This window comes from Aythya ferina (assembly GCF_964211825.1).
Source record: "Aythya ferina genome assembly, chromosome: 2".
NCBI lineage: Eukaryota > Metazoa > Chordata > Aves > Anseriformes > Anatidae > Aythya > Aythya ferina.
The window spans coordinates 4985413-5011593 of NC_140297.1; the positions used below are offsets into that span (position 1 = coordinate 4985413).

A 26181-nucleotide genomic window follows, 5' to 3' on the forward strand; every position below is an offset into this window, starting at 1 on the left:
GTCCAAATGCCTAGGTAAGCACACCTTTCCACAGCTCCTGGGACAGTCCTCCTCTTGGCAGACCAAATGGCTTCATGATAGATCTGCTGCCCTCCTGAGAGAGCATTAGCACCCACGCTCCAGTGTTAGGAAACTTGGTGTGCTGTTTGCAGGCTGCTGCTGCTGGTCGTGGAGAAGGACAGCTGATCTCTCCCCAGCCCAATGTGTTATCCCTGAACTACTTCCAGCATGTCTGCAACGTCTCTGCTGACTGCCCATACTCCAGGACTCCTGAACCCTGGCATCTCCCTCTGCATTTGCAAGCTTTTCTCTTAACAGGTCAAGCTGGCTCCAGTTTTTCCCCTTTGTAGTGAACTATTTCCTTCTTCGCGTCCTCTAAGGCCTCCTGAGGAGCTCTCCGAGGAGCTTGTGATGTCAAAACACACTTGTAAATCATTCATCTGCAGCTTTCCCAGGAAAGAGCAGGCAGGCGCCACCATGTCCCTCTGGGTAAATTCCCACCCTTCTGTCTGAGAGACACGGAGCTGCTCGGAGGATTCTCAGCCCCCCCAAAAAAATTCCTTCAGCTCTTCCTTGTTGCATTACAAGTAGGTGTATGCAAACAAGCCCACCCAAGCACCAAGCCCCATGTTCCCCACATCCTGACTCAAAACAGACACCAACAGGGGATGTGACAAGCCGTGCAATGCATTAGCTCATCCCCGCAGTAGCTTTCACCCACATCTTGTCCCATCAGAAGGAAGTTTCCCCACTAAAAAATGTCAAACCGTCTCAGCAAAGGATGTTTAGAAATATCTCACTGCTTTAAAGAGTCTAATGCTGTTCATAACTCTTTCTAGTGAGTAGTTTTGGATTGTTTTAACGTATTGGCAGTCTCCAGGGCCTGATGGCTGTTGGTAGCAAGCTGATACCTCACACCTACACAGCTGAATCCAACTAATAGTCTCCTGCTGGGCTATTATTTTCTCACCCGTTGCACTGTTCCAGCAGCAGCACTACTGAGTAACTCCACACCAAAAGAAAGGCTGCTGAGAATCATCTCTGTCCTTGAACAGTGTACAGAGTGCCTTGAGCAAAGCTGTGCCATTAAGGAGGGGAAGGGAGCTGATGAAAAGTCCATGCCTGACCTTGCAGTTGCAGTGAGCCTTTTGTACCATGAACAGAATCCAACAGACACTGGAAAAGATGAGGAGGAAAGGAGACCACATGTCTCACCTCCATGGATGCCAGCACATTCCTGACTGGTTAGCAAACCTGCTTCTCATCCAAGATGCTCTCTGATGTGACATTTTTGATGTGCACATGCTTGCACTGGCAGTTTGTGACCGAGTGAGTGTGCAATTCCACAGACGGTATTAAAATGTTCTCTAGAGTTGTGACCAAAAAAAGATACATGGCTTGGAGTTGCTCTGGTAACAGCATAGCCAATGCTCTCGAGTACAGTTCTCAGAAATCTCAGCAGTGTCTTTGTATTCATCCCTCTATCCTTTAAACACATCTCAAATTGTAGCACAACACCAGCACGATGGGATGATTAATGCAGAACATGTGTCCATCTGTATTTTCATCCTGGAAAAATATAGACTCAGGCTTGAGACAGGATGTTACGAAACAACTGCTCTGGAACCCCGGCCCCTGGTCTCCTCCAAGAGCCAAGTGTCCTAGGGAAAGTGGGAAAATTCTTCACCTGTAAAGGTAAAAGCTCTTCCCAGATCTGTCTTGAGAAAACTGATGGCATACAGCCATGCAGGAGAGACTCTTAACACTTTCAATGAGATAATACCATCCAGAATCCTGCTGACAAGACAGAAGCCGACATATCACCCGAGGGTTCACCAAAGGATGCCTCCCTCGTTGGCTGTGCAGCCCAGCCCCAGTCACTTAGGGCAGGAGCTTTGCTTTTCCTCACCTGAGCTTCACAGCTCGATGCCAGCATCCCTATAGTCACTCTGCACCATGTCCATGCTTCTGAGCAGTTTCTTAGCATTCTGTCTGTATTGCTGGAAATAGAAATGCTGAAGTCTCAGGGATTTTCCCTTTACCAGCTGTGAATTTTTCTGCAGTGAGACTTGCTCTAAGGGATGCCTCTGCACAAGGGCAAGTGGTTCTCTCACCTCCCACATGCTTTATATAATTTCCAGGACTCATCTACAGGATTATGTTGACAGAATGAAGGTGATGGAACCCTTGTCAAGGAAGGAATAACGAGCAGCTGCTGGGACCTGCCCATGTAGTATCCTACCCTGGCCTGGCCCTGCAAGCCTCACCCCACTGTGTTTTTCCTGAGTGGAGAACCTTTGAATCAAGTTATACCTAGGAGAACGGCACCCCAGGGAGACACTTCCACTACTTTCACAGGAATCAGGAAAATGTGGCTTCTTCGTATCTTTTCCCATCCTCACGGCTCCAAACCAAGTTCCGTCTGGGGGTTACCTCCTGTAAGTGCCTCCTGGAGGGAGGAAAACCCACTCTACCCCACTCACATGAAGTTCTCCCCTGATCAGCAGGGTGCAAGCAGATGTCTTTTCCTTATTACAGTAATGATATATGGGGCCCGTGTCTCCACATTCACCCCAGGCCATTCCCAGGCACAAACATAGTTTCCAGGTCTGCTTCACTGACCACATCCCTAGTGCAGGTGGTAGGGTTCCCACAAACCCTAGCCTGGCCTTAAGATACTGCAAAGGTCTCCCTGAGTCTCTTTTAGCATATGAAGTACTTTGTAGACAAACACTGTCTGATATTAGCACTGGGAACCACAGGAGGACTGTTGCAAACCAAGTTTGTAGACCAGAGAAAGATCGTAAGTAGAAGCAATACCTTTTATTAATCTAATTAGTTCATCTAGAGAAAGTAGACAAGCTGTTGGGACACAGGCTATTTCTTTCTGCTGCAGATGCCTTCAGCCCGCTATTCAACCTTCAAAACAATGTGATTTTGAGCAATCACACAGAGCGTAATCGGTTGCTAAATCTGGCAGGAAAGCAGGGTTTCCTTGTTTTCCCAAGTTCATGTGAAATTTGGGATTTTTGCCAGGGAGGGGAGTACATGTGTGTGTGAGTGTGATGTGTTGGAGTGACAGGGAGAAAACAAAATGTTTCGTGGTTATTTTTATCTGGGGTTAGTGGTGACTCACAAGGAAATCAGAAGAAAACTTAGACCAGCAAACAAACAAGACAAATCAGGGTGGCGGGCTGGCTTTGCCTGTGTCAGGAAGCCTTGAGGGAACCTGGCATTCCTGTTGGCCTCATTCATCACATGGAGGTTGTGAGGGCTCTATGCCCTTGGTTCTTCATCTCTGAACCATCCTGGAGCTGGGAAACTCAGCTTCTGGTGCCTACAGCTTGGAGTTAAGGCCCTTCCTCACCCTAGGGAAAGTTCACTGACCGCTGGATGAAGGAGCCCAGTGTTAACAACCCAGTATTTTTAGACTGAACTCTGTTTCATTGGAAAGTCTCCCAGCAGCTTTCAGAATGAACAACTACCTTAAAGGAAGGTCCATCAGCTTTGAAGATAGTAAGGAGGAAAAAAAAAAAAATAAGAAGAAGAAGAAAATACACCCTTACTGGGTCTTTAAAGCCCATACAGTTCTGCACGAGGTACCTGAGCTTCTCCTGGGACCTGAGCTTGTTTGTTCAGACCTAACTGGTGTCTCTTATCCCTGCCCTGGAGATACAAAGTTTTCAGGGCTGTTCTACCACCTTCCAAATTACATCAGATTTCCTCTCCCAGGAGACCCCAGAGAAGAAGCAAATTGTGCTTGCCTGCCTGTACAAGGCCTGGTGACATCTCCTTGGCAGGCAAGCAGAAGACCAAGGGTAAAATTTAATCCCTAATGTAATTCTTCAATTAATCATTTCATCTGCAATTAGGCTAAAGCAGACTTATCAGCTATCTGGGTCAGACCTCCCACTTCCACTTCCCTCTACCAGGCTTCATCTTAATCAGATACAGGGCACGATAAGGGTTAGTCTCCAGTGAAGGGAACTCATTTCGATATGGTAATTAGAGGTATCAGCATTAAAAATGCAGTTGTACTTCCTCTCACAAGTTTATTGCTTCAAGTGACTCAATCCAAGTGAATCCAATACAACCTAATGTGTTCATTAGTTTCCATGATGATTTTTTCAGAGCTGTGACTGTGCATGAAGCTCTCCTATCTGCCCGTTTACACCGTGTTTGTCTCTAATGTGAAAGCATGTGAGAACACTGCACATGGTCGTACACATTGCAGGACTAAAGAGGGTTGCAAAGGATATCATGGTTTTGTTTATTGGTGTTGGATCTTCAGAGGATGCTGGGATCAGACCTGTGTTGTGCTAAGCACCACAGGGAAAGCAGGACAAGAAGAGCCCTGAGGAAGCATCTGATAAGGTGCAGCAGGTGGATACATGAGGTGGGATGGGAAAATTATAAAGATGTGGCACTTGAGCATCCAAAACATCTCTAGGGAAAGAACTGTTGCAGGAGGGCAGCAACGTAACAGCTGCCTCTCAGATCAGGGTTTTGGGTGTGGGATTGGTGGTTTTTATGAAAGTTTCTAATAGACTACCACAAGAACTGGTCTCTGTGGATTTCTGGAACTGCTCTGGAGAAATGGAAAGAATTTGCCTCTGTTACACAGGGAAACTCTAGGGCTTCTGTGGAAGGGTATTTACCTGGTATCCATCCCTGGTATCCACACCCATTTGGCTTGCTAGTTCTTATATTACTGCTTCTGCATGCAAATAGTCTATTGCAGTTCAGAATATATAACATTATATATTTTAAGCATTTTATATTATACATACACTCAGTATCAGCACAGCCAAATAAACCCAAACACAAGAGCCCATGGGTACCACTACTGACAGAGGTGCCCACCCTGTTTGTCAATAGCAGCTTCCAGCTCAGTGCCAAGTCCTGTACTTCTCTGAGTCATCTTATCTAATGCTGATGACACGTCTCTTACTCTCTCAAATGCTTTTCATAGTGTGCCAATGCTGAAAGCAGGAATGAAGTTAGCAATGACAGTTTTTAGGATAAAAATTTCCCATATTTGATGGGAAGACATGACGGCTCTGGGATTGCTTTCCTGCTGCCACAATTAAATCTGTGTGGAAAGACATTTTTAAGAAAATAACAGACTGAAGCAAAATGTTGAGATTGTAATAGTACAGTCTGAATTATTCCAATAGAAATATTCCCTGTAGAAATAGTCCAGAATGTTCAGGTAATTTTCAGTCAGCTCAGCTAAACCACACACACCTCCTGTGAGTCTTTGTTGCGAAGCAGCACCAGCAGGAATGAAATCAGGCACAAATATCCTGGAAAACTTTACATTCTACCTTTCTGTGAGCTTATTAGGAATGGAATGAAGCCATTGGCAAAGCCTTTTTGTTTGGTCCTAAATGTGGAAGAGGGAATTAGAAATTTCTTCTCTCTGGAGTTTTATTGATGCAATAGGAGTTGAGACTTTAATATATTCATCCCTTTCAGTGGCGATGTGGAAAATGTTTTTCTCAGAAGAAAGTTAAGTTAGAGCTTGATTTTTTTTTCAGTTAAGCGGTATCTTTTAAAAACAAAGCATTTTAATCATAAAATGTTACCTGCAGTGATATAGAACAATAGGCCTTTTCTACCAGTCAGAATTTGAAACAATAAGCCTTCTTGTTTGGGAAGGAAGATAACAATTCTCTGCTTCACCACCCTTAAAAACATCCATTTAGGCTTCCATTGAATTAAATTGTGTTTTTTTAAAAAAAAAACATAAAATAAAAAAATCTTAAATATAATCACACTACTTGGTTCGTTTTAACTATTGTTAAAATTAATATTAATAAAGAGCATGGCTCCTTTTTCTCCCCTTTCTTCCTGTGCACTTATACTTTTGTCAAGGTCAAAGCAATTAAGCTTCACGCTTCTGACATGACCGGCTGCTTGGAAGCCCAGGGGAGCTAAGAAGATAGAGTGTGATTTCAAAGGCGAAATGCTGGGGGGGGAGGAAAAAAAGAAACACTCAGGTGCCATTTCTGCAGATAAAACGGGATGCTAGGGAACATTCAGCCCTTGTCGCTGCAGAAGTGTGTGTGGAACACCATGAATTTTGCCTTTATTCCTTAATTCTAGTGACCACAGTTTTGAACAACAGAGCAATGACTGAAATGAAGACCTCCGTGCCTTCAGGTGCTGTTTGAGACGACAGAGAGCATCCTGCCTGCTGCTGATCCAGAAGGACACAGGACTTCCAGGGGCAGAAGCCACCTCTGCTAGCCTCACATGAATGTTTCAGACACCCTTGGTGATCTCCAGCAGCTCCATGCCCCTACACTAAGGTGACCAAATCGAGCTTTTGGGCTCTGGGGACTGCCACAGACACTTGGGCTTATAACACTTATAAGCTTATGAGTGCCCGTCTCTGGCTACCTGGCTTATTCTCCTCCCCTTCCCAGCTATCATGAATGACTTAGACAAAGCTTTCTGAGACTCTCAGGCATTGAAGGGTGACAATTCTGAAGCAGGATTTCATCAAGTCATAGAATCACAGAGTCATTAAGGTTGGAAGAGACCTCCAAGATCATCTGCTCCAACCATCCCCCTACCACCAATGTCACCACTAAGCCATGTCCCCAAGCACCACATCCAACCTCTCCTTGAACACCCCTAGGGACAGTGATGCCACCACCTCCTTGGGCAACCCATCCCAATGCCTGACTGCTCTTTCTGAGCAGAAATATCTCCCAAATTCCCTATGAGAAATCTGATCCCTTAAGTTTGAGCCTTGATGGTCCAGTGGATGGCTAGGAAGAAAAGATAGCTAATAACATGTTTCTGACTGTTTGGGGGAGAGGGGCTGAAGGTTACATCTTTCTCCACTTTATTCAACTGCCATGGACGCTTGCAAGGCAGACAGGATGCCTGTAATTTCTAGAATGAATGGGTGCATAACTTGATAAAATGCTGACTGATTAGAAGCACTTCTCAGTTAATGACCATCAATTAATGCTAATCTCCAGTGAGCAGCAAAGAAAATAACAGATTCCTGCTGGCTACACTGTGCTGTCGACACAGATGAGATGACATTCCTCCCTGTGCTGCTGAATAAAACACACAGTGAAGAGTATCAGAGCATAACTCAGAGATGATTCTGGAGCATCCTGTTGGTGTTTACCATGAAATACTTTGCAAGGACATGGTCCCACCATATGCGTATTTTGAAAGCTTACTTTCACTACTGAAAAATATTTTGGTGATACTTTCTTCCTTTCAGCATGGAACATTGAGCTGGCTATGACATTGGCATCTCACGGCATGGTAGATTATAGATTTGCCCTTGACCAAAAAAACTAGTTTTGCCCAGACTCCAGGGCACTCACAGAGCAATGACATCCAAATATCCTCCAGATGATGGCTCTGGTGCACTACAGCAGTTCTCTACTAGAACAGCAACGAAATTTTCACCTCTTCCACGGCTCTTCATCCCCTCTGAAAGATAGGCAGAGCTTCAAGTAATAAATAAATAAATAAATAAATAAATTAATTAATTAATTAATGTTCTCTGCTCTTGTGGCAGGCAGTGGCAGGGCCCTTCTGAGAAGGGCACCACTGTGCTGTTACCTACTTGGCATCGGTCATGCAGGGTTGGCACAGCTGAGACATCTCAGAGGTGGCTCCAGGGGCTCCTGAAGCTGGAGACTGGCAGGAAACTCCGATATCTGACATCAATACTCAGTGCAGAGGCATAAACTAAATCCTTCAGGAGCTGCCCTCCTGTTTGGTGTTACTATGGGCTAATGTTTTTATAAATGGTCTTTAACTCTCTCACTGTCTAGGCTTGAAGAAGGGAGGTGATTGTTTTGACATGTTTTCCCTGAAGAGCTCCCCTCTCTGCAGAAATGATGTCACTAGCGCTTAGAAACATCTTTGGAGGCTTCCAGGGGAATCTCTGGAGGTTTTTGGCTGTGAGCTCAGGGAGGCTATAAACAATAATGTCTGCGCCATCAGCTCAGACCGCCCAGGATCTGTGCACAAGGGCAGAACACCGTGCGGCATCTCCCTGCTCCAGCTGGTGGCTCCAGGTGGCCCAGCTGTGCACCTTTTCAGGAGACTGATTTCTCCAGAATCAGTTACCAGCTTCTTAACAACTCAACAACAACAAAAACCAATGTGTTATCTCAGCTGGAATCACGGGAAATGTCAGTGTGTGTGCTATCTAACACTAATTAGGAAGTAATTGTTCCTAATGGCAAATTTGATGTTGAGCATGTCAGCTGTAATCATCATAATTTTGGAGCATGGGTCGTGAACCCAAAAAGTTTAACAGCCAGCCTTTTCTGCTACAGACTGGCTGACACATGCCATTTGAAATGAGAAGGACAGAGATGAATGTGTAAGGGAAGCCAGACCAGATGAAATAACGCAGAACAGCTAAGATGTCACATACTTGGGAGCATCATAATGTAATATATTTTTTAATACCATGAGAATGTGGTTTGCAAAGCTCTTTGCTTGTAAAGGCTCCTTGATGATTGCACATCCTCCTGGCAGGCCACAAAGAATGGGGAAAAACTTTTACTTTTCTTGGTCATCACCAAACCAACACAAACAACCAGAATAGCTCCTCTGAAAAGACTAGCCTTGCATCCCCCCTGTTTCTTCCTACCAATTACCAGTGTTTTTCTCCCTGACAGCTTACAAAAACATTCATTACCATCGGACACAGCTTTTGTTCCATGGTGTTAGTACGTGAATGCAGTCCAAGACAATGCAGGAAAGGAAGAGCTGGCAAGATCATGCTCTCCTCCCACACTCCTGCAATTACTGAGGATTAAATCAAGAAACAGAAGACAGTTGTCGCAAACATAGTTAAATGAGAGTTGAAAACGCAGAAGCAAAGACGTGTGGGGCTTCTGTGCGAAATGTCCAATGCACAAAGGCTGGGGAAGCTGGAGGGAAGAATATTTGGCCAAAAACAAACATCTGGGAAGTTGTCTCCATCTGAGCTAGTCGCCTTCAGATGGGAAATCAGTGGAGATCTAGTCAATGTTGTCAATGAGACGTGAGGCACAGTTCAGACATGTACTTTGGCATGAGCCAAAATAGACCAGATGAATCATGCTGTGACAGTGACTATTTTCTCCTTTGGTGGCAAAGGAGTCTTGACTGATTATCGCAGTTGTAGATGTTTATAGGATGGACAGTATCTTCTTTGATATTGGCTCTGTTTTGCTGGTGTCTTGATTATTCTCACTATCTTAATCACTTGATTGCTCTGTGTAGTGTGGCTAAATGGTTGTGATGTTCCTAAGAAATTCAGTTGTTTCACTCAGCACAGCACTACTTGAAGTCACATTAGTGTGGGGAATCTCAAGTTACTTTAAAAGAAGAGAAAAGAAAATAATGGAAAACCTTTTTGTAAATATTTTAACAGGTTTCACAATTTTAGGAAGAAGAGTTTTAACTTAAGCTTTCATGTGTTCAACAAACATTTCTAAGGAGCAGCTGAGGTGCCTAAGTCTGACTCATTTCACAGGTCCTGTAATCTCTGCTTTGGAAAAAAGAAAAGTAAAGACATCTCCATCTATCCACATAAATGTACAGAGAAATTCTAAATCCTGACAAGTATCTCTATCCCTGACTGATATTTTTCTTAAAAAGTGGTCAACGTCTACAAGTTACCCAATGCATCACCTCATTGGACTGCTTCCCAAAACAATGCCCTCACTTGAGTCATTCAACAATCGCCCCAGGAAAACCTTCTCTTCATCAGTGAGCATATCTCCATATGGATAAAACCATATCTCCATCAGTGAGCAGAGAGGCCTTTTGAGTGCCCCAGGATGTGAGAAGGTACATGTAATGTTTTTCCACTGGAAGAACTCGAAGAATATGTACAACTCAAGTGAAAATACTTGGCTGTGAGAATATGTGGAGCACACAAAAATAATTCGCCTACATATGTATGTGTACCCCAGAGCATGTCTACACTTTTACTCATATCAAAGAATATTCAAATTAGGTGTCTAAGTGTGGGTGTTTATTGCTATTTGAATGGCCTTGGGGTGTTCCAGATACCCACACAGGGAAGAGAGAGATGAAATGGGGCCTTTGTAGAGCTGTGCTTCCCTAGAGCAAAATTTGGAGCTGCCAGGACACAAGCATCTCAAGAGACATGAGATACTCATGGTTTATCCATTAAGCAAAGACTACACTATTGTCCTACAGCAGCCTCACAGATGTAAATGAGACCCTTTTCAGACCAAGGGTAGGACTTTATCTCACCTCCTTTTGGTGTCATAGAGGTCTAGCCTAAGCCAGATGTCTAGGGCCCCTGTTCGGTCAACAAAGAGAAAAAGGATGCTCTGCAGAATATCTCAGCCCACTCAGACAAGTTACTTTGGGATGGGTTATTTTTCCTTTGGCAATAGAGGGAGGTTAATGACTATTTAGAGCAAGACTGCCTCAGAAATCTGAGGTTAGCTCGGGTGGTCTGCATCCCAGGGCATTGCTCAGGGTGAGCAAGGTTATTGGGTCTCCCGTGCAGCAAGACTCAGTGGACATGGAAGAAGGTGGCAAGGCAACAGGAAAGGAAAACATGGAGGATGAAATAGTCTACAAGTACGTGGCTGGGGTTGTGCCACCTGTGTGGAACTTTGTTTGATAAACAGCCCCGTTCATTCCAGAAACACCGCACTTTCACTTTGCAAGAGTACACTGAAATATTCCCTACCAGATGGACACAACCCAGTGCTCCCCACAAAGAGAACATTCAGGAGCTCATTATCAGGCAAAGCCTTTAGCCTCTGGGTGGAAGCCTGTTTGTTTTGTAATTAACTTTCTTTGCCCAACCAGTGACCTACTGCTCTGTACAACTGAGTGCTGCTCAGTATGATTACACCAGCCACTCACAAATAAAATCATGCACAGTGCAATGCCATAGAGGAGAGCAAGACCATGAGCGACCACAGAAAAAGGGCTCCACTGCATGGTTAATGACACCAGAGGGTCAGAAAAACAGGATTCATTAGGAAAGAAGACTCTTCCTAATGGCCAGGATAAGGTTCTGTTAGAAAGACTGGGAAGTCTTCCTCCTGAATTTGCTGCCTGGGAGGCAAGAGTTTGTCCATCACTGCAGGTTTGTAAGCAAGTGTTAGACAACCCAGCATAATACAAGCAGTCCATTTCATGGGGGGGAAAAAAAAAAATATATATATATATATATATATATATAATTTTTATGAAGCTGTCTTCCTGCAAAAACCTGGATGCAAAAGAAATGTAGTGGCACTGCTTACAGGGCAGGAATATTCCAAGGTAACACAAAAAAGAAGGATGCTTCTAGCCAGGATGAGTCGCCAATTTCTATTCAGCCTTTCAGAAAGAACCAGTCACTAGCAAAAATAGTAAATAATAATAATAATGATGATGATAATAATGATGATAATAATGATGATAATGATGATGATGATAATAATAATAATAATAATAATAATAATAATTTAAAAAATCAATTTTATAGTGAATTAAAGCACTATAGCTTTGGTGTCCTGTCCTTCCCCATATACACAATGGGGACAGTGGATGGAAACTTGGTGTTAATTTCCAGCACTGTATTAATACTTCACAACATGGAGAAAAAATGATTTCCCTGCTCTGTCTGTTGGTTTCCCCACTGGAGAAACTGGAGGCACTGGCACTTACCTTCACTTCCCAGCCCCCTGTCAGAATCACACAGAATCACAGAATTTTCTAGGTTGGAAGAGACCTCAAGGTCATCGAGTCCAACCTCCAACCTAACGCTAACAGCCCTCCACTAAACCATATCCCTAAGCTGTACATCTAAGCGTCTTTTGAAGACTTCCAGGGATGGTGACTCCACCACTTCCCTGGGCAGCCTGTTCCAATGCCTCACAACCCTTTCAGTGAAGAAGTTCTTCCTAACATCTAACCTAAAACTCCCCTGGCTCAACTTAAGCCCATTCCCCCTCGTCCTGTCACCAGGCACGTGGGAGAACAGGCCAACCCCCACCTCTCTACAGCCTCCTTTAAGGTACCTGTAGAGAGCAATAAGGTCACCCCTGAGCCTCCTCTTCTCCAGGCTGAACAAGCCCAGCTCCCTTAGCCGCTCCTCGTAGGACTTGTTCTCCAGGCCCCTCACCAGCTTCGTCGCCCTTCTCTGCACCCGCTCAAGCACCTCGATGTCCTTCTTGTAGCGAGGGGCCCAAAACTGAACACAGTACTCGAGGTGCGGCCTCACCAGAGCTGAGTACAGGGGGACGATCACCTCCCTAGCCCTGCTGGTCACGCTGTTCCTAATACAAGCCAGGATGCCGTTGGCCTTCTTGGCCACCTGAGCACACTGCTGGCTCATATTCAGCCGACTGTCCACCATCACTCCCAGGTCCTTCTCTGCCTGGCAGCTTTCCAACCATTCCTCTCCCAGCCTGTAGCTCTGCTTGGGGTTATTGCGCCCCAGGTGCAGGACCCGGCACTTGGCCGGGAGCAGTGAGAATGGGGCATCCCTGCAAGGGCTTCAGAAAGGCTTCAGAGGTGAGTGAGGACTGCGGTGGTCTGCAGTACCACTCCTAGTACTGCCTCTTTACCCCGGAGAGCCTCCAGGGTAGATCTGTCACAGTGGCACAGAGAAATGTACTGTCCCCAGGGTGTCTCATGCAGCAGCACGCAGTGGTCTCACACAGGGAACACTTCCACCAGTTGGCCCTGTAACTCACAGGTCTCTCCTCGACGTGTTGCTGAACCAGGGAAATGAAAAATGTCTTCTGTGCATAGGCAAATTTCCCTTCTCTCTCTGTTACTCTGAAAGACAACATCTGTACCACTGCAGACAAGGTTTGTTCAGCTCAGCAACCTGCCCTCAACCGCAGCTACTGGCCAAAGGCCGAGAAGAGGGCAAGAACATAGGGAAGCTCCCCCAGGCACTGATGATTTGCAGTGCAGGGACCCCAAGGGCTGCCCAGGGAGGATGTCCCACAGCCCTCTTGAACCTTTGGCACCACGCTGGGTGCAGGATCAGCATGGGCATCCTTTTGGGAGATCCTTTGGAGGCAGACACTTGTGCAAATGGAGGTTACCTGAAAAATCATGAGGACACCCACACATTTTTCCATGACAGAGGAGCTCTGACCTCAGCAGGTCTGAGGAACTGAAAGATCAGAGCCTAAAAGATCAGATCTTCTGCCTGAGTATGTGCTTCAATGCAGAGAGCTCCGCTGTGCTCCCGCTGAAGCCAGTATTAAAGTTCTCATCGACTTCAGTAGTGGAACAACAAAGCTCTGGCACTTCAAAGGTTTCTTTTATGGTGCTTATCCTGCTAATAAGCACCATCCATTCCTTTCAACAGGGGAGCCAGCCTCCGATTTGCTGACAGCACTTTGCTCTCTAGGGCCGTAACCCATGTTAATACAACCACAACAGGTCGCCCACACAGGTAGAGGGGACTAACAGCTCCCCCTTCCTTCAGAAGCAACAGGGCGTTTAGCTTCCATCCAAGGCTTTGGGCTTGCGTCAGAAGTCTTATTTTTATTTTTTACTTGAATCTGTAGAAATTGGAGATATTTGAAAGCACTCTGGACATGGTCCTGGCCAGTTGGCTTCACTCAAGCAAGGGGTTGGACAAGATCACCTCACAAGATCCCTTCCACCCTCAACCAGTCTGTCATTCTGGGAAATGCCTTTAAGCACAGGAATGAACTGCCTGTTGAACTGCAGTCAGGACTGGATGCCTTTGTAGGAGACAGGTGATCACTCAGAGCTTCTCTTTGAGGAACATTTCCATGTCATCACTTCTAATGGTGGAAATTGGATATCACATTGGACTCCCCAGGGTTTTTTGTGCACACACACAAATTAAATCTACATTTGAACTATGAAAAAGGTTAAAGAAGATGTAGAAAAACAAACCTTACTCTGAATTCTCAGCTCAGTGTGACATCAGATTCTTGGGGAAGAAAGACCCAGCCAGACACTAACTGTGTGTTCAGATGCAACACCACCTTACAGGGCTCCTTTGCAGTGAGGCAGAAGAAATATCCTCAGCATTTACTGTCCCAGAAAGATGGGAAAAGCTTTTTCCTAATGCCACACCTACCCTTCACAATCTGCAGTTTGTGGATATGCCATGAACTTCCCCTTACTTAGGTCATAGGACCTTGGATCACAGCACAGGTCAGGCTGGAAGGAACCTTGGAGGTGTACAGCCCAACCTCATGCTCACAGCAGGCTGGGCTATGAGGGCAGAATGGGCTGCTCAGGGTTTTATCCAGGAAAATCTCAAAAATCTGCAGGAATGGAGACTGCACGGCCTCTGCAGGTAGGCTGTTGCTCCTGTGGAGCAGAGACCATGAACATGCAGGAGGACATGAGACCCACCAGCAGCCCTCAGGCACTCCCCTCGTCTCCGGCTGCCAGCCAGACACTAATGTTGGTTCTCTGGCTAATGACATGAGGCCTCACGCTGCAGATTGTTACTAAAACCATTTCTTCTCTTGCTGCTGCTGCTAGATAATGACAGGCTTCTTGCTCTAATACTATGCCAGCAAATGAGCTGATGCTGGGAGCTTCAAATTAATTGCCCGGTCAATGAAATCACACATCCAGAGCAATGCTACTCAGGTTGTTTTCACATCCATTCCGTGCTTGCAAAGGATTGGTGTTGAATGTCATTATTTTGTCTATTTTGAGAGCTGGTGCTTGCTCAAGGTTTTGCTTCAAATAAAGGATTTGGTTTGCTTTAAAGAAAACAGGGAGAGCGTGAGCGAAAGTGCGCTGGTGCTCGAGTGCTGTGCAGAGCTGGGGCTGCCTGGCAGCATGTCACAGCCCACACTGACAGCACAGCTAACAAGGAAACACGGCTCCTTCCCATCTCCAGCCCTGTTTTCTGACCCTTGAAGCACCCTCTCCTTTGAAGTATCATGTAAAGTACAGGAAATTGGATGCCACTCGTTTTCTCCATCTCCAAAAGAGCAGGAAAACAAGACAACAAACTAGAAAATGTCAAAAATCTTTTCTCCCAAGTTGGCACCCAACATATCCTCATGAATGCTGGAAGCTCACACTGCAAGCTCCTGCACTCTGGAAATGTGGACACTTAACCATGACACCTGGGCAGGATGCTAAATATTTATACACAGCTGTTGAGTCTTCCTTGCTGGGTCTTTTATCATGGCCAGCCAGTAGAGAAGTGAAGCCCTGGGAACTCAGAAATCCCAATAAAGCCCTGGGTGCCCAAATCACTGGGAGCATAGGAGTTACTGGCCCTAAATGTCCTTGACCAGCAGGGCTCCCAGACATTTTTCTTTACATATTGGCTTTCTTCCATGCTGCTGCAGCCCTACAAGACCTTCTTTCTTCAACTGTAGGTTTGTTTTATAAGACTGTATGTCTTGAATCCCAAGGGGTTTTCTGGCTATGCTGGCTTAGAGCACACCCTAAGCACGAGAGAGGCTAGGCTTTGAAGGACAATGCAAAAGACCTTAATTCCACCGGCCTCTCACATCATTTAAAACAGGCAAATTTGTGAACTACTCTCTAGGCATTTGAGGAAGTCAGAAAAGTTGATGAATGGTCTTGTTTTAATTCTCCCCTTCACCAGAGAATTGGTCTCTGCCCTGTAGATAAAAGCACTTTGAGATTGTGGGTATTCCCACCTTCTGAAAATGTCTTTATTACCCTCGTTAAGCCTTGCAGACTTTCTATATAGAAATCCTGACTGTCCCTTCTCAAGCGAGGGGGAGTGGATGGGTCTGAGGAGGGGTGGTAGAGGGGTCAGAAAGACAAAACTGAACTGAAGTGCTGTTGAAAGAAGAAACAATCACCACATGCCAAAGGGATCGCAGTCTCTAAGCACAGATAGGGGTGAACGTTTCAGCACAGGGCTGTTATTTTCTGTGCTTCAGAGAGTGGGTGCTGCTTCCCTCCCAGGCTGCGTTGCTACTACATGTGGAGGATATACCTAAGAAGCAGTGCAAGGATGGAGAAAACATCCTTCATCATAGAAGACAAGGGAAGAGGAAGATGGATGCAGCAGGGCAGCCTAGGGGATGTAGTTACATATCTATTAGCAGCTCTCCCGTGGATGTTCACAGTCGTGTGCAGCAGGATGTGCTGGGGTTCCCTCAAGCCTTGTATCTTGTGACACAGGCAGCATCAGAGGAGAGATAACACCTTCATGGCCTCCCCATGGGTAAATTCACACCTGCCTCTTTCCTTTAGCCTCTGCTGATGAATCTCGGAGAGGATCAGGGTTGGCAGGAGTCAGGGGAAGAGGGGAGCCAGTGCAGCAGGGCTGGGTCCTTGGGGCAGGCAGCAGGATCTACAGGGCAACATGGGCACATCTGTGCTGAACCCAGCTGGGGTGGGATTCATCTCAGCCTAAAGGAGATTAATCATGCCCGTGAACTTTTTGCACTGACTACAAGCTCCTCTCACCACCAGGGAGCCCAGCTGTGCTGCAAGTGTGTGAAAAAGGCTTCCCTTTCCCAGCCACATGCACTTTGCCCACACTGCCCTTCACATAGGGAAACTGAGGCACCAGCACAAATCAGGTTGATGCCCAGGCTCTGCTTTAATAATCTGGGCTTGGAAGACACCTGTGAGACCTGGGGTTAAATGGTTGTCTGCCTCTCAGTGGGATGTGGTGAATGAAGGACATCAGGGGGCAGGTAGCACCTGCAAATTGGTTTCAGGTGATTATGGGCAGGGAGGGCCTAAGGGGTTGCTCTCTCGAGGAAGGATGAAGCCAGGAGAGCAAGAGCACTGGAGGGTTTGTTAGAAAAGCACAGGGAAAGTGGCTGTGTTAAGCAGGAGGTGTGCAGGGATTGTATGCAAGTGGCCAGAGCAGAGCTCATTACCAGCTGCTCCTCAAGTCTAAAACTGATGAGTCCCAAAACATAGGGGTGAATTAGGATGTAGCTGACTAAGGAGGTGTTTGAAAAAGAGCCAATAAGTGTCCCTCTAGGGACGAGGAGCTCTTTTTCTGCATCACTTATAGAATGCCAAATAAACAGCACTGTTGCTGCACAGGCAGACAAGCTCTCCAGGATACAGGTTGGCTAAAGAGGTGCAAGGTGAAGGAAAGCAAATATCCCCCATGCAGCTCCCATGGCAGATTTGGATCCCTCCCACTGTGCCCCTGGAGAAGAAGCCCATCACTTTCGTGCTGGTACCACCACGCTGACAGCCACCAGGCAGCCAGACCAAGCCACCAAACATGCTGGTGGCCAAGAACCCCCTTCCAACCAGCCCCAGCCACCTTTGGACCTGCAGGGCACGCAGGTGGGTTACTGTTACCTGGACCTGTTTGAAATCAGTGCCAGGATTTTTGTGCTTAAACCAGTTTTTCATCTCTGACCCTTATCAGCTGAGTGTGGTAGATATGGAAGCTGACACAGACACCTTAATTATTTTCATGGCTGCAGGATGGGAAGACGTGGGCTTGGGCTGCACAATGAAGCTGTAGGAGGTGGGGGCTGAAAAAAAAAACAAAACAAAACAAAAAAAAAGCTTTCCTTCCTAATCAGATGCTCAAAGGCAATTAGAGGAAAGCAGGGTGGGGGAAAAAAAGAAAAAAAAAAAAAAAAAGCATGGAAAACCACTTGTCATTTAAACATTATTCTCCTTTATCACGCTTACCTTACCGAGAGAGTTGTTTCCTAAATTAATAAAGACAACCTACAGTGTAATGAGGCAGCACTGTGCCCCCTCAGCCTCAGCTGGCACCTATCGTGTTTGCAAATCTTGGGAACAATCACGGGCTCACCTGAACAAATAACTGCTTGGGCTTCCTGCTCCCTTATCTCTCCTTGCTGCATCGTCCAGCTCTCCTGCATGGTGTGTACCCAGCACGAGCAAGCCCGCGCCTCCGAGCCTCCTGATGTGATTAACTGTGGCATCTTTAATAAAACCTGCAGCGATATTTCCTTTGTAAAGCAGGGTGAAGATTTCATTTTTCTTCCCCTCCTCCTTTATTTTGCCAAACTCCATTTTTCTTTAATTGTATAATTAATCAGGCACTGAAGCATATGACAGCTAGGCTTAAATTTAGTTCTCACTCCTCCTGTGCAGTCTCGTTGGATACAGCTAGCCAGGCAAACACAGAGTTGGATTTGTCTGAGAAAGCAACACAGAAATTGCCAAAGACCTTTACCCCACCAAGCCCAGAATCTTGTCTCCAACAGCAACCAGCATCAGGCATGTCAGAGAGCGAGAGGAGGCACTGGAGAACCTAACACCAAAGCACGTCTTGCCCAAAGGGGAAGATGTTCCTAACCCTGAAGGTCCTCTGCAGTGAGTGTGGCTGTGCCTGACACACAAAGGACACACACACAACACACACGTCCCTCCTGCAGCCTGGTGCTGAGCTTTGCTTTCACTCTGAGTGCCCGTAGGACAGTCCGGTCTGCCTGGACCTTGGCTGACCAAGTGAGGAAGAGGGATGCGTGTGAGTCCGAGAGGCTGCTTGAAGGCTTAAACCTCGCTCAGACAGCAGTGGGTGACTTGGGATGGACGATGCTCTGCAACGTGCAGAACTCCAGGCATAAAAAGTAAAAATGTGAGATTGTTTTGGACCTACACTGATCTCTACAGCAGGGAAGTGCAGCATAGAGCTTGTTGGTGTACAAGGCTGTGGGCTTTATCTACTTTTTACCCTTTCCCCACGTAGGGTTTCGTTTCTAGTACTACAATGCCTACTGCTTTCATTCTTCTCACCTTCACACTGAACACCCAACGTACTCCAGTGGGTATCTGCACTACTGCCCTAACTCACTTCTGCCCCAGTGCCCCACTGGGAGGCTCCCACAGTGCCCCACTGGGGAGGCACTGGGAAGGAGTTCTTATCTAAAGAATAGCCCCCTCAAAATTATTGAATATACATATTTAAGAAAGAGAGAGAGAAACAGAGTGAAGGAGAGAGAGATAAGATACACAAAGCACACACACACATACATATATTTATGTGCACCACCCAAATTCCCAGATGCAAGGAGCCCTTATTAGATCAAAAGTGAAGGATTACCTTGTGAAAAATACAATAAAACAAATCAAATTGCCAAAAGTGTGAGGTTTCCTAAGCGGGAGCAGGCTGGGAAGAGCTTTCACTGGCATCTAGTGGTGCGTCGCAGAGGCAGAGTCTGGATGAAGCTGATGAGTGGCATCATCAAAGAGTTGGGTCCCAGGGAGAGGCAGGGGTCGTGGGAAGGCATTATGGCCATGGAAAGGATGGAAAAAGGGAGGCGTGTTGCCTGAGGAGCCCTGCATGTGAGGGATCTTGCTTCAGCACACCAGTGGCCTTCCTTTGGGGTCTGCCCTGCCAGTCTAGGACCTGTTGTGGGACAATCTCACGCACTGAAACAGGACCTGAGTAAGGCAAACTTGATATTTGTGTGTCTTCTGCCATGTATGTATGGTATAAAGATGGTTAGTTCTGTATGATTTCCTCCTCGCCTGGACTGGGATACCAGCTGGCATGGAGGGGAATCTGCACTGCTCACACTGTCTCCTGCCTCAGTTTCCCTGAATCAAAGAGCAGGAGAAGAGCATGTTTGCAGCCCTGTGCCACACTTAGAGCAAGCTTGGAGGTGGTGGTTTGTTATTGTCCAGTATCAAAACCAGGCCATCCTTTATCCCCCCTGCCCCTAGGACCCATCCTGCTGAAGCAGTTTTCCCTCTTGCACATGCTCCTAAATCCCTTGGAGAGAAACAGCCTGGGCTGGGGCTCTCTGCAGAGTCCCAGGCAGACTCCAGAAGGTCTGAGCACTTTCTGTGAGGTCTTGATGAGGCTCAGCCTCTCCCAGGTGCTGCTCACCACTCTGCTAACTCACAGAAACATAAAACTATTTAGCTTGGAAAACACCCTTAAGATCATCAAGCTCAACCATCAGTCTGTGAGATATGAGAAGTAATTGCTAATTCCCAACTGCTGTTGATATCTCTCCATTTGAAAGATGCAAATCCAAGAACATCATTGCTTTTTAATAATTACTGCTGTAATTAAAGACAATTTCATGCAGCTTAGTGTTGCATTAAAATATGTCCTGATAGCAGATTTAGTAGTGCTCTATTTTGTTTCATTGCTTTGCTGGGTCACTCCTAAGTTTTAGGAATATTTCAAACAATCAGAGCAAACGAAACATCTGTTTGATGCAAAGTTAAGTACTGAATGTTTTTTTTTTATTTTTAAAGATGAATAATTGATTGCCTTGGGGTGTTCAGCTTGTGACCATGTCACCTCAGTGTCCACTTTGCACAACCTGTGTGTTATCTTCGTGCTTTCAGCCAGCACCACGAGGGCTCCTTTGCTGGTGCGGAGCCTCGCTGGCTGCTTCCCCCGGTGGGGTCAGAGCAGTGCCCCCTATCCCGCATCTTTCCACCCCCAACACCTCCCTGAGCAGCTCCCAGCCACACACAGCCTGGGAGGGAGGAAGGATGCGCTCAGCACCAAGACAGCAGCTGCACATCATGCTGCTGCCAGAAGCGGCCGCATCCTGACCTGGCCAAGAACTACAACTCCCAGGAGGCAGCACGGAGACCCCCCTAATCCTCCCCCAATCCTTCCCATTCCCCTCCCCAGCCCCAGGCTGCCAGGGGACCACAGGGATGCTCATGGGGCTGGGCTCTCCTCCTCTCCCCCCAGTGCTACCACCAGCAGCAGTGCAGCGGTGGCGTGGGAACCCTCGTCCATCGGCCACCCCCTGCTCCTCCAGCCTCTGCTCCCTGCCTTTGTTCAGCTTCACCCTTCCTCCGGTAGCTCTCGCTGAGCTGGCCGCAGACTTCCTTTAGGTCAGCCCAGCTGCGGCTGCAGAACGGTTCGTGGGCGAGTGGCAAGCGCGTCGGTGGCCCTGGTTGCCCCGCAGGAGAGAAATGCCAGCCAAGGGCTGACGGCTCGCCCAGGTAAGATGCTTTTCGGGCCAACCGATGTGTCCGGGTAGCCCGAATGCGATGCGAAGCGACCCTCCCTGCGATCTGATGCTGCCCTTGGTTGCGGAGCTGGAAGGAAAGGCGGGATTTGGATCTGTAGGATCTGGATGCTTAAAAAGAAAAGGAAAGGAAGAAAGTGGGGAGGAATTTCTTCTTTTATGCTAATTGCAATTTGGTTTATGCTAATTGCAATTTGGTGCTTTTTGTCCAAACCCGGAGGCAAGTGAAGCACTGTTACAGATTTCCCAGCTGCAGGGTGCTTGGTGGCTGGAGGCTGAATCCACTGCCTGCCCAGGGGCTTGGTGACCTTCCTGGGTAAAAAAGGTGCTTTTGAATTTTACTGAGCTCTTTTTTGCAGCCTGGCCAATGATGAGGCTTGGTCTGCTGAATTAAAACAATTTGTATGGGCAAATATCTGCTCCCTGACCCGGGGAGAGGGCTGGCCCCCAGATGCCTCCCCTCCACTAGCAAACTTTAGACCCAAATCCTGCTCCAAGTGTGTGTGCTTTGTCTCTGCTGACTCAAGAAAGTTTGCAAGTAGTTGAGTTTATACATATATTTATTTATATTTATTTATCTATTTACATGTTATCTTCTTCTGTGGTTCTTCTGCCCAGTGTGGTGAGTTCAGCTTAGACAGGGGCATCATTGTGCTCTGGTGGTGGAGCACAGATTTATTTCAGATTTAGTCACAGCATTTGTTCCCTTCAGGTGACCCAGCTGGCTCCCCACTGATGCACCTCCAGACATCAGTGGGGAGCCAGCTGGGTCACCTGAAGGGAACAAATGCTGTGACTAAATCTGAAATAACTTTCCTTATTATAACTGTCCTCTGAAATCAGAAATATCTGTCCCTCCTCATTTACCACTTGGAGCCTTTTCCTCTGAGGAGCGTACAGCTGCAAACTCTGCACTTCTGTTGCATGTGGATGTCTATGCTCCAAATTTGCTTATGCCCAGACCCACGGCACACCCCACTTCCCAGCTGCTACACTTCAGTGACTGGTTCCCCAGTTTCTCATCTTCCCAGCCCCAGCATCCCCAGCCACCCTGAGCTCCAGAGACAGACCCTACTGGTAGCCTGTGTCCCTGCTGGCAGCCTGCCCCATATCTGGTGATTTTGGCAGCAGCACCTTCAGCCATCAGTGCCATCAGCATTAGCCTGGCCAGCCACATATACTTTCATTGACAGACACTTCTAGCATCAATATCTTCCTCCCTTTGGTCCTTCTGGCTCCTTTCCCTGCTGGAATTCACAGTCTTGATAGGAGATGTTGCTCACATCTCTCATGGCCCTCATTTATTTTTTAATGGCAATCCATAGGACGCAGGCCCTGCTGCTGATTGACCCCTCTGTGAAGAGGACAAAGTTGCTTTAGTTTTCTTCTTCTCAGTTCTCCAGCTGCACACCAAGGACATCACTGACCTGTCTTCCCCTCTGCATGAAGGTCTGCCAGCCCCAAGCAGCACACTCCAGTTTTTCAGTTGGTGTCAAGTTTGGTTTTCTTTGGTTTTCTTGGGCTTGAGGGATTTTGGTTGCTGGACAGTCACTCCTTAAAAAATGGGAACAATTACAACAGTTACTGCAAAGTGTGTAAATTGATCATTTACTTATAAATCTTCTTGGGAAAAGGCCAAAGAACTATTCTGAGAGTAAATCACTAGTGCAGCAATAGTAGAAACAAAACCTCAGTGTCATTGCAGCAATGAGGGCATCTCAAATCCCCTCATTGCCAGGGGAAATTAGCCTGCTCCTGCTGTCTCTGTTGGAGTCCAGCGGAGCTAAGGCCTCAAAGGTCTCAGCTTCAGGCCCCCATGGAGAAGCCAAGGTGCCACCCGTTGTGTTTACCTAGTGAACAAAGCTGGTGGAGTAAAAATAATGCTTTAATTTTCCCTTTATGTTTTCAGTCCAGCAGTCGGAGTCTCCACAAATGCCAAGGAAGCTTCTCCAGGAGACCAGAGAAGGAAGGAGATGGAGTTACAAACACTGCGTCTGCAGCTGAGGTGAAAGAAGGCTGAGAAATGAAGAAGACCACACACTCCTTGTTGGCCTAGAGCTGGCATTCGGAGGCAGCACCCTTTTATTCACCATGGGGAATAAAATGCATCCATTAAAGTACAAAAAGTACACTTTGATGTGCATGTCCTGATGGTTTCTCCACCCTCCCAGGCAGTCCGTCCCCATCACTCCGTGGCTTTGTGGTGCCACCACACTGGGCACAACGCTCTGCCACCATGAGGGACTTGGTGAAGCGCGTGGTGCTGAAGACACACGCATGTCAGGAGTGTGGCAAGTCCTTCAGCAAGAAGGGCAACCTGAAGAGACACCAGCGGATCCACACGGCGGAGGAGCTCTTCACCTGCAGGGAGTGCGGGAGGCGTTTCACCACCCGGGGCCACCTCACGACCCACCAGAGCATCCACACAGGAGAGAGGCCTTTCCGCTGCGGGCAGTGCGGGCGCTGCTTTCGCCTGGAGATATGCCTGGCCGCCCACCAGAAGACACACGCCAAGGGTGGTCCCTACCTCTGTGCCCGCTGCGGCAAGAGTCTGAGCACAAAGATCTACTTCAGCATCCACATGCGGACCCATACGGAGAAGAGGCCGTTTGCCTGCACCGAGTGCGGGAAGAGCTTTGTGAAGAAGGGGACGCTGACCGCCCACAAGGAGATCCACAAGCGGGAGAAGCCCTTCAAGTGCCCTGACTGCAGTAGGTGCTTTGGGCAGAGCGCCACGCTGCTGGCCCATCAGAAGATACACCTTCGGGGGGGGCCTTTCATATGCACTGAGTGCGGGAAGAGCTTGAGCACCAAGCGGTACTTCAACGTCCACCAGAGGAACCATGCAAAGCAAAAGTCATTAGAGGGGCACATCAATGGCGTGTCTCTCCAGGTCATCCAGATTAAAGAGGAGTCTGACTTTGCCTTTAAGTCAGAAGAGACTGTGTTGGAATATATGCTTTATGAAGGAGGTGGAGCCCAGGGGTGTAGCGCACCTAGAAACCCATCTGATCCAAAAAGTCCTCCATGGAAAACCCAGACAAAGGAGGAACCCAGTGATGACACAGAAAACATTACTGCGATAGCCTGCCAGAAACCTTACATCAAGGAAGAGCCAGAAGAAAATGTGGACTATAGAAAGCTCTTTGATCCAAAGATCCCAGTGATGGCTTTACCGGAAAGACAAGATAAAAAGGAAGGAGATGCTGATGGGCAGCATGACTGGGAAGTTCCTGTAGCAGGTAACAGGGTGCTCCAGGTGAAGGAAGAGCCACAGGAAAGCATTGAGTTTGGGATCCACTGTGGGCAGAGACCAAACTTCAGTGCCATCCAGAGGATCCAGATTAAAGAGGAAGCTGGCGTGGAGGCTGACCACCAGCAGTGCCAGAGCCCAAGGGAGAAGCCGAAGAAATGCAATCAGCCCACCAAAGAGGGGATACTGGAGACCCAGGAGAAATCCAAGTCCAAGAAGGATCTCCCAATGAAAGGAGCTCCCAAAGGTGAACGGATATTCCCCTGTCCTGAGTGTGGGAAGAGTTTCAATCAGAAATCGAACCTCACCAGGCACCGGAAGATCCACACAAGTGAGGGGCCGTACAAGTGCAGCGAGTGCGGGGAGAGCTTCCGCATGAACCGCAAGCTGATCCGGCACCAGCGGCTCCACATGAGCGAGCCCTTCAAATGCACCGAGTGTGGGAAGAGCTTCACCCAGAGGTCGAACCTGGTTCGGCACCAGAGGATCCACACCAAGGAGGAGCCCTACCAGTGCCCCGAGTGCGAGAAGACCTTCAACCAGAAGGCCAATCTCTTCCGACACCAAACAATCCACGTCCGCATGGGGCCTTGCAAGTGCACCAAGTGCGGGAAGTGCTTCCCCCAGAAGCGCCATCTCATCAAACACCAGCTGCTCCACTCCCGAGGGGGAGCCTACAAGTGTGGGGCCTGTGGGAAGCGCTACCGGCTGAAGAAGTACCTGCGGAGGCACCAGAAGATCCATGCGCGGGAAGGATCTGCCCCCCACGCAAAGCACGGGGAGGACATGAGGACTGGTGGTGGGCCCCACCATATGGAGCAGGGAGCATTGGTCCCCATGCAAAGTGAAGAGGAGAGCTGAGAGGGCCTGGGACCTGCTTCTGGGGGAAAACCCTTTGGGAAATTGGGAGACGAAGTCTGTTGGCCGTGTGTGTGTGGTACCACGGGGTGGGGTGGGTAACCTGAGGGGACAGCGAGGCTGAGGGGGCAGAGCCCTGACAGAAACTGGTCTCCTTCTGCTGTTTGTTGAGGATGGCCCTCAGGGTATCCTTTGCTCACCCTTTGTGAGGCAGGGCTGAAAAGCCAAGCCTCTTCAGAGCATTTAGGATCACAGAATGGTTTGGGTTGTAAGGAACCTCAAAGTCCATCTAATTTCAATCCACTTCCATGTGCAGGGAACCCTCCCACTGGTCCAGGCTGCCCCCAGCCCTATCCAGCCTGGTCTTGGGCACTGCCAGGGATGGGGCAGCCACAGCTCCTCTGGGCAGCCTGGGGCAGGGCCTCATCGCCCTCACAGGAAGGAATTTCTTCCTAATATCTGATCTAAATCTACTTGGAGATGGAGGGATGAGGTCTTGGCATCCTTGGTACTGGGATGCTTGTGCCTCTAAGGCCTGCCAAAATTGTGGATGCCAAAATTGTTTTGCACGGGCATTGTGTAGCCAGGAGGGCTGGGGAAGGGGGGGGGGGGGGGGGGGCTTTAATTTTATTATATCACTGTGTTTCCGAGAAAGCTGGAGGGATCCTAGCCCATTGAAGCAAAGGCTTAAAGAAGGGGTCCACATTCTTCTTCCCCCTCTCATGGCTCTGATCCACACCTGAATCCCACTGGGCTGATGGACCTGAATTGCTAGTCGATGAGTGGTATGAATTTGGGAGTAATTGCTGCCAACCAGACAAGGGTTTTAAGCCTTGAATGCCCCAAACCAGGTTCCAAGGTTGGTTTAAGCCAAGTCCCTGAAAGTAAGTTAAGCAAAATCAATGACTGTTTTTCAAAGCTGGCTCAGAGGCTGGCAGTTTGAGTTCTGGTTTCTCTCCCACAGCCCCACTGCTTGGATGTAACTGAGAATGACTCTTAGCATTCAGTGCTTTTATGTCTCTGATGAACCAGGACTGACTTTGCCACAAGTCCCAGAGGCATCAGCGACCACCAGCTTGAGCTGTCACTGGTGCTGCTTCTCAGCTGCCTGCTTCTTTCCCTGTCACTGTGAGGCTTGTGGTAGGATACTGACTTTAC

The 26181-nt window shown here is 47.7% G+C and overlaps 1 protein-coding gene and 1 long non-coding RNA gene across 2 annotated transcripts; both read left to right on the forward strand.

The window, feature by feature from the left end:
* Positions 1-16884: 16884 nt before the first annotated feature.
* LOC311431982 lies at positions 16885-18440 on the forward strand. The gene is made up of 2 exons (XR_014689750.1): positions 16885-17271; positions 18061-18440. It is a non-coding gene; the product is annotated as an uncharacterized lncRNA (long non-coding RNA).
* Positions 18441-20457: 2017 nt separating this feature from the next.
* LOC311432011 (uncharacterized protein) lies at positions 20458-25607 on the forward strand. The gene is made up of 2 exons (XM_084510029.1): positions 20458-20886; positions 22822-25607. Exon 2 carries the CDS (start codon positions 23149-23151, stop codon positions 25024-25026), a length of 1878 nt encoding a protein of 625 aa, XP_084366155.1. The 5' UTR covers positions 20458-20886; positions 22822-23148; the 3' UTR covers positions 25027-25607.
* The last annotated feature ends 574 nt before the right edge of the window (positions 25608-26181 follow it).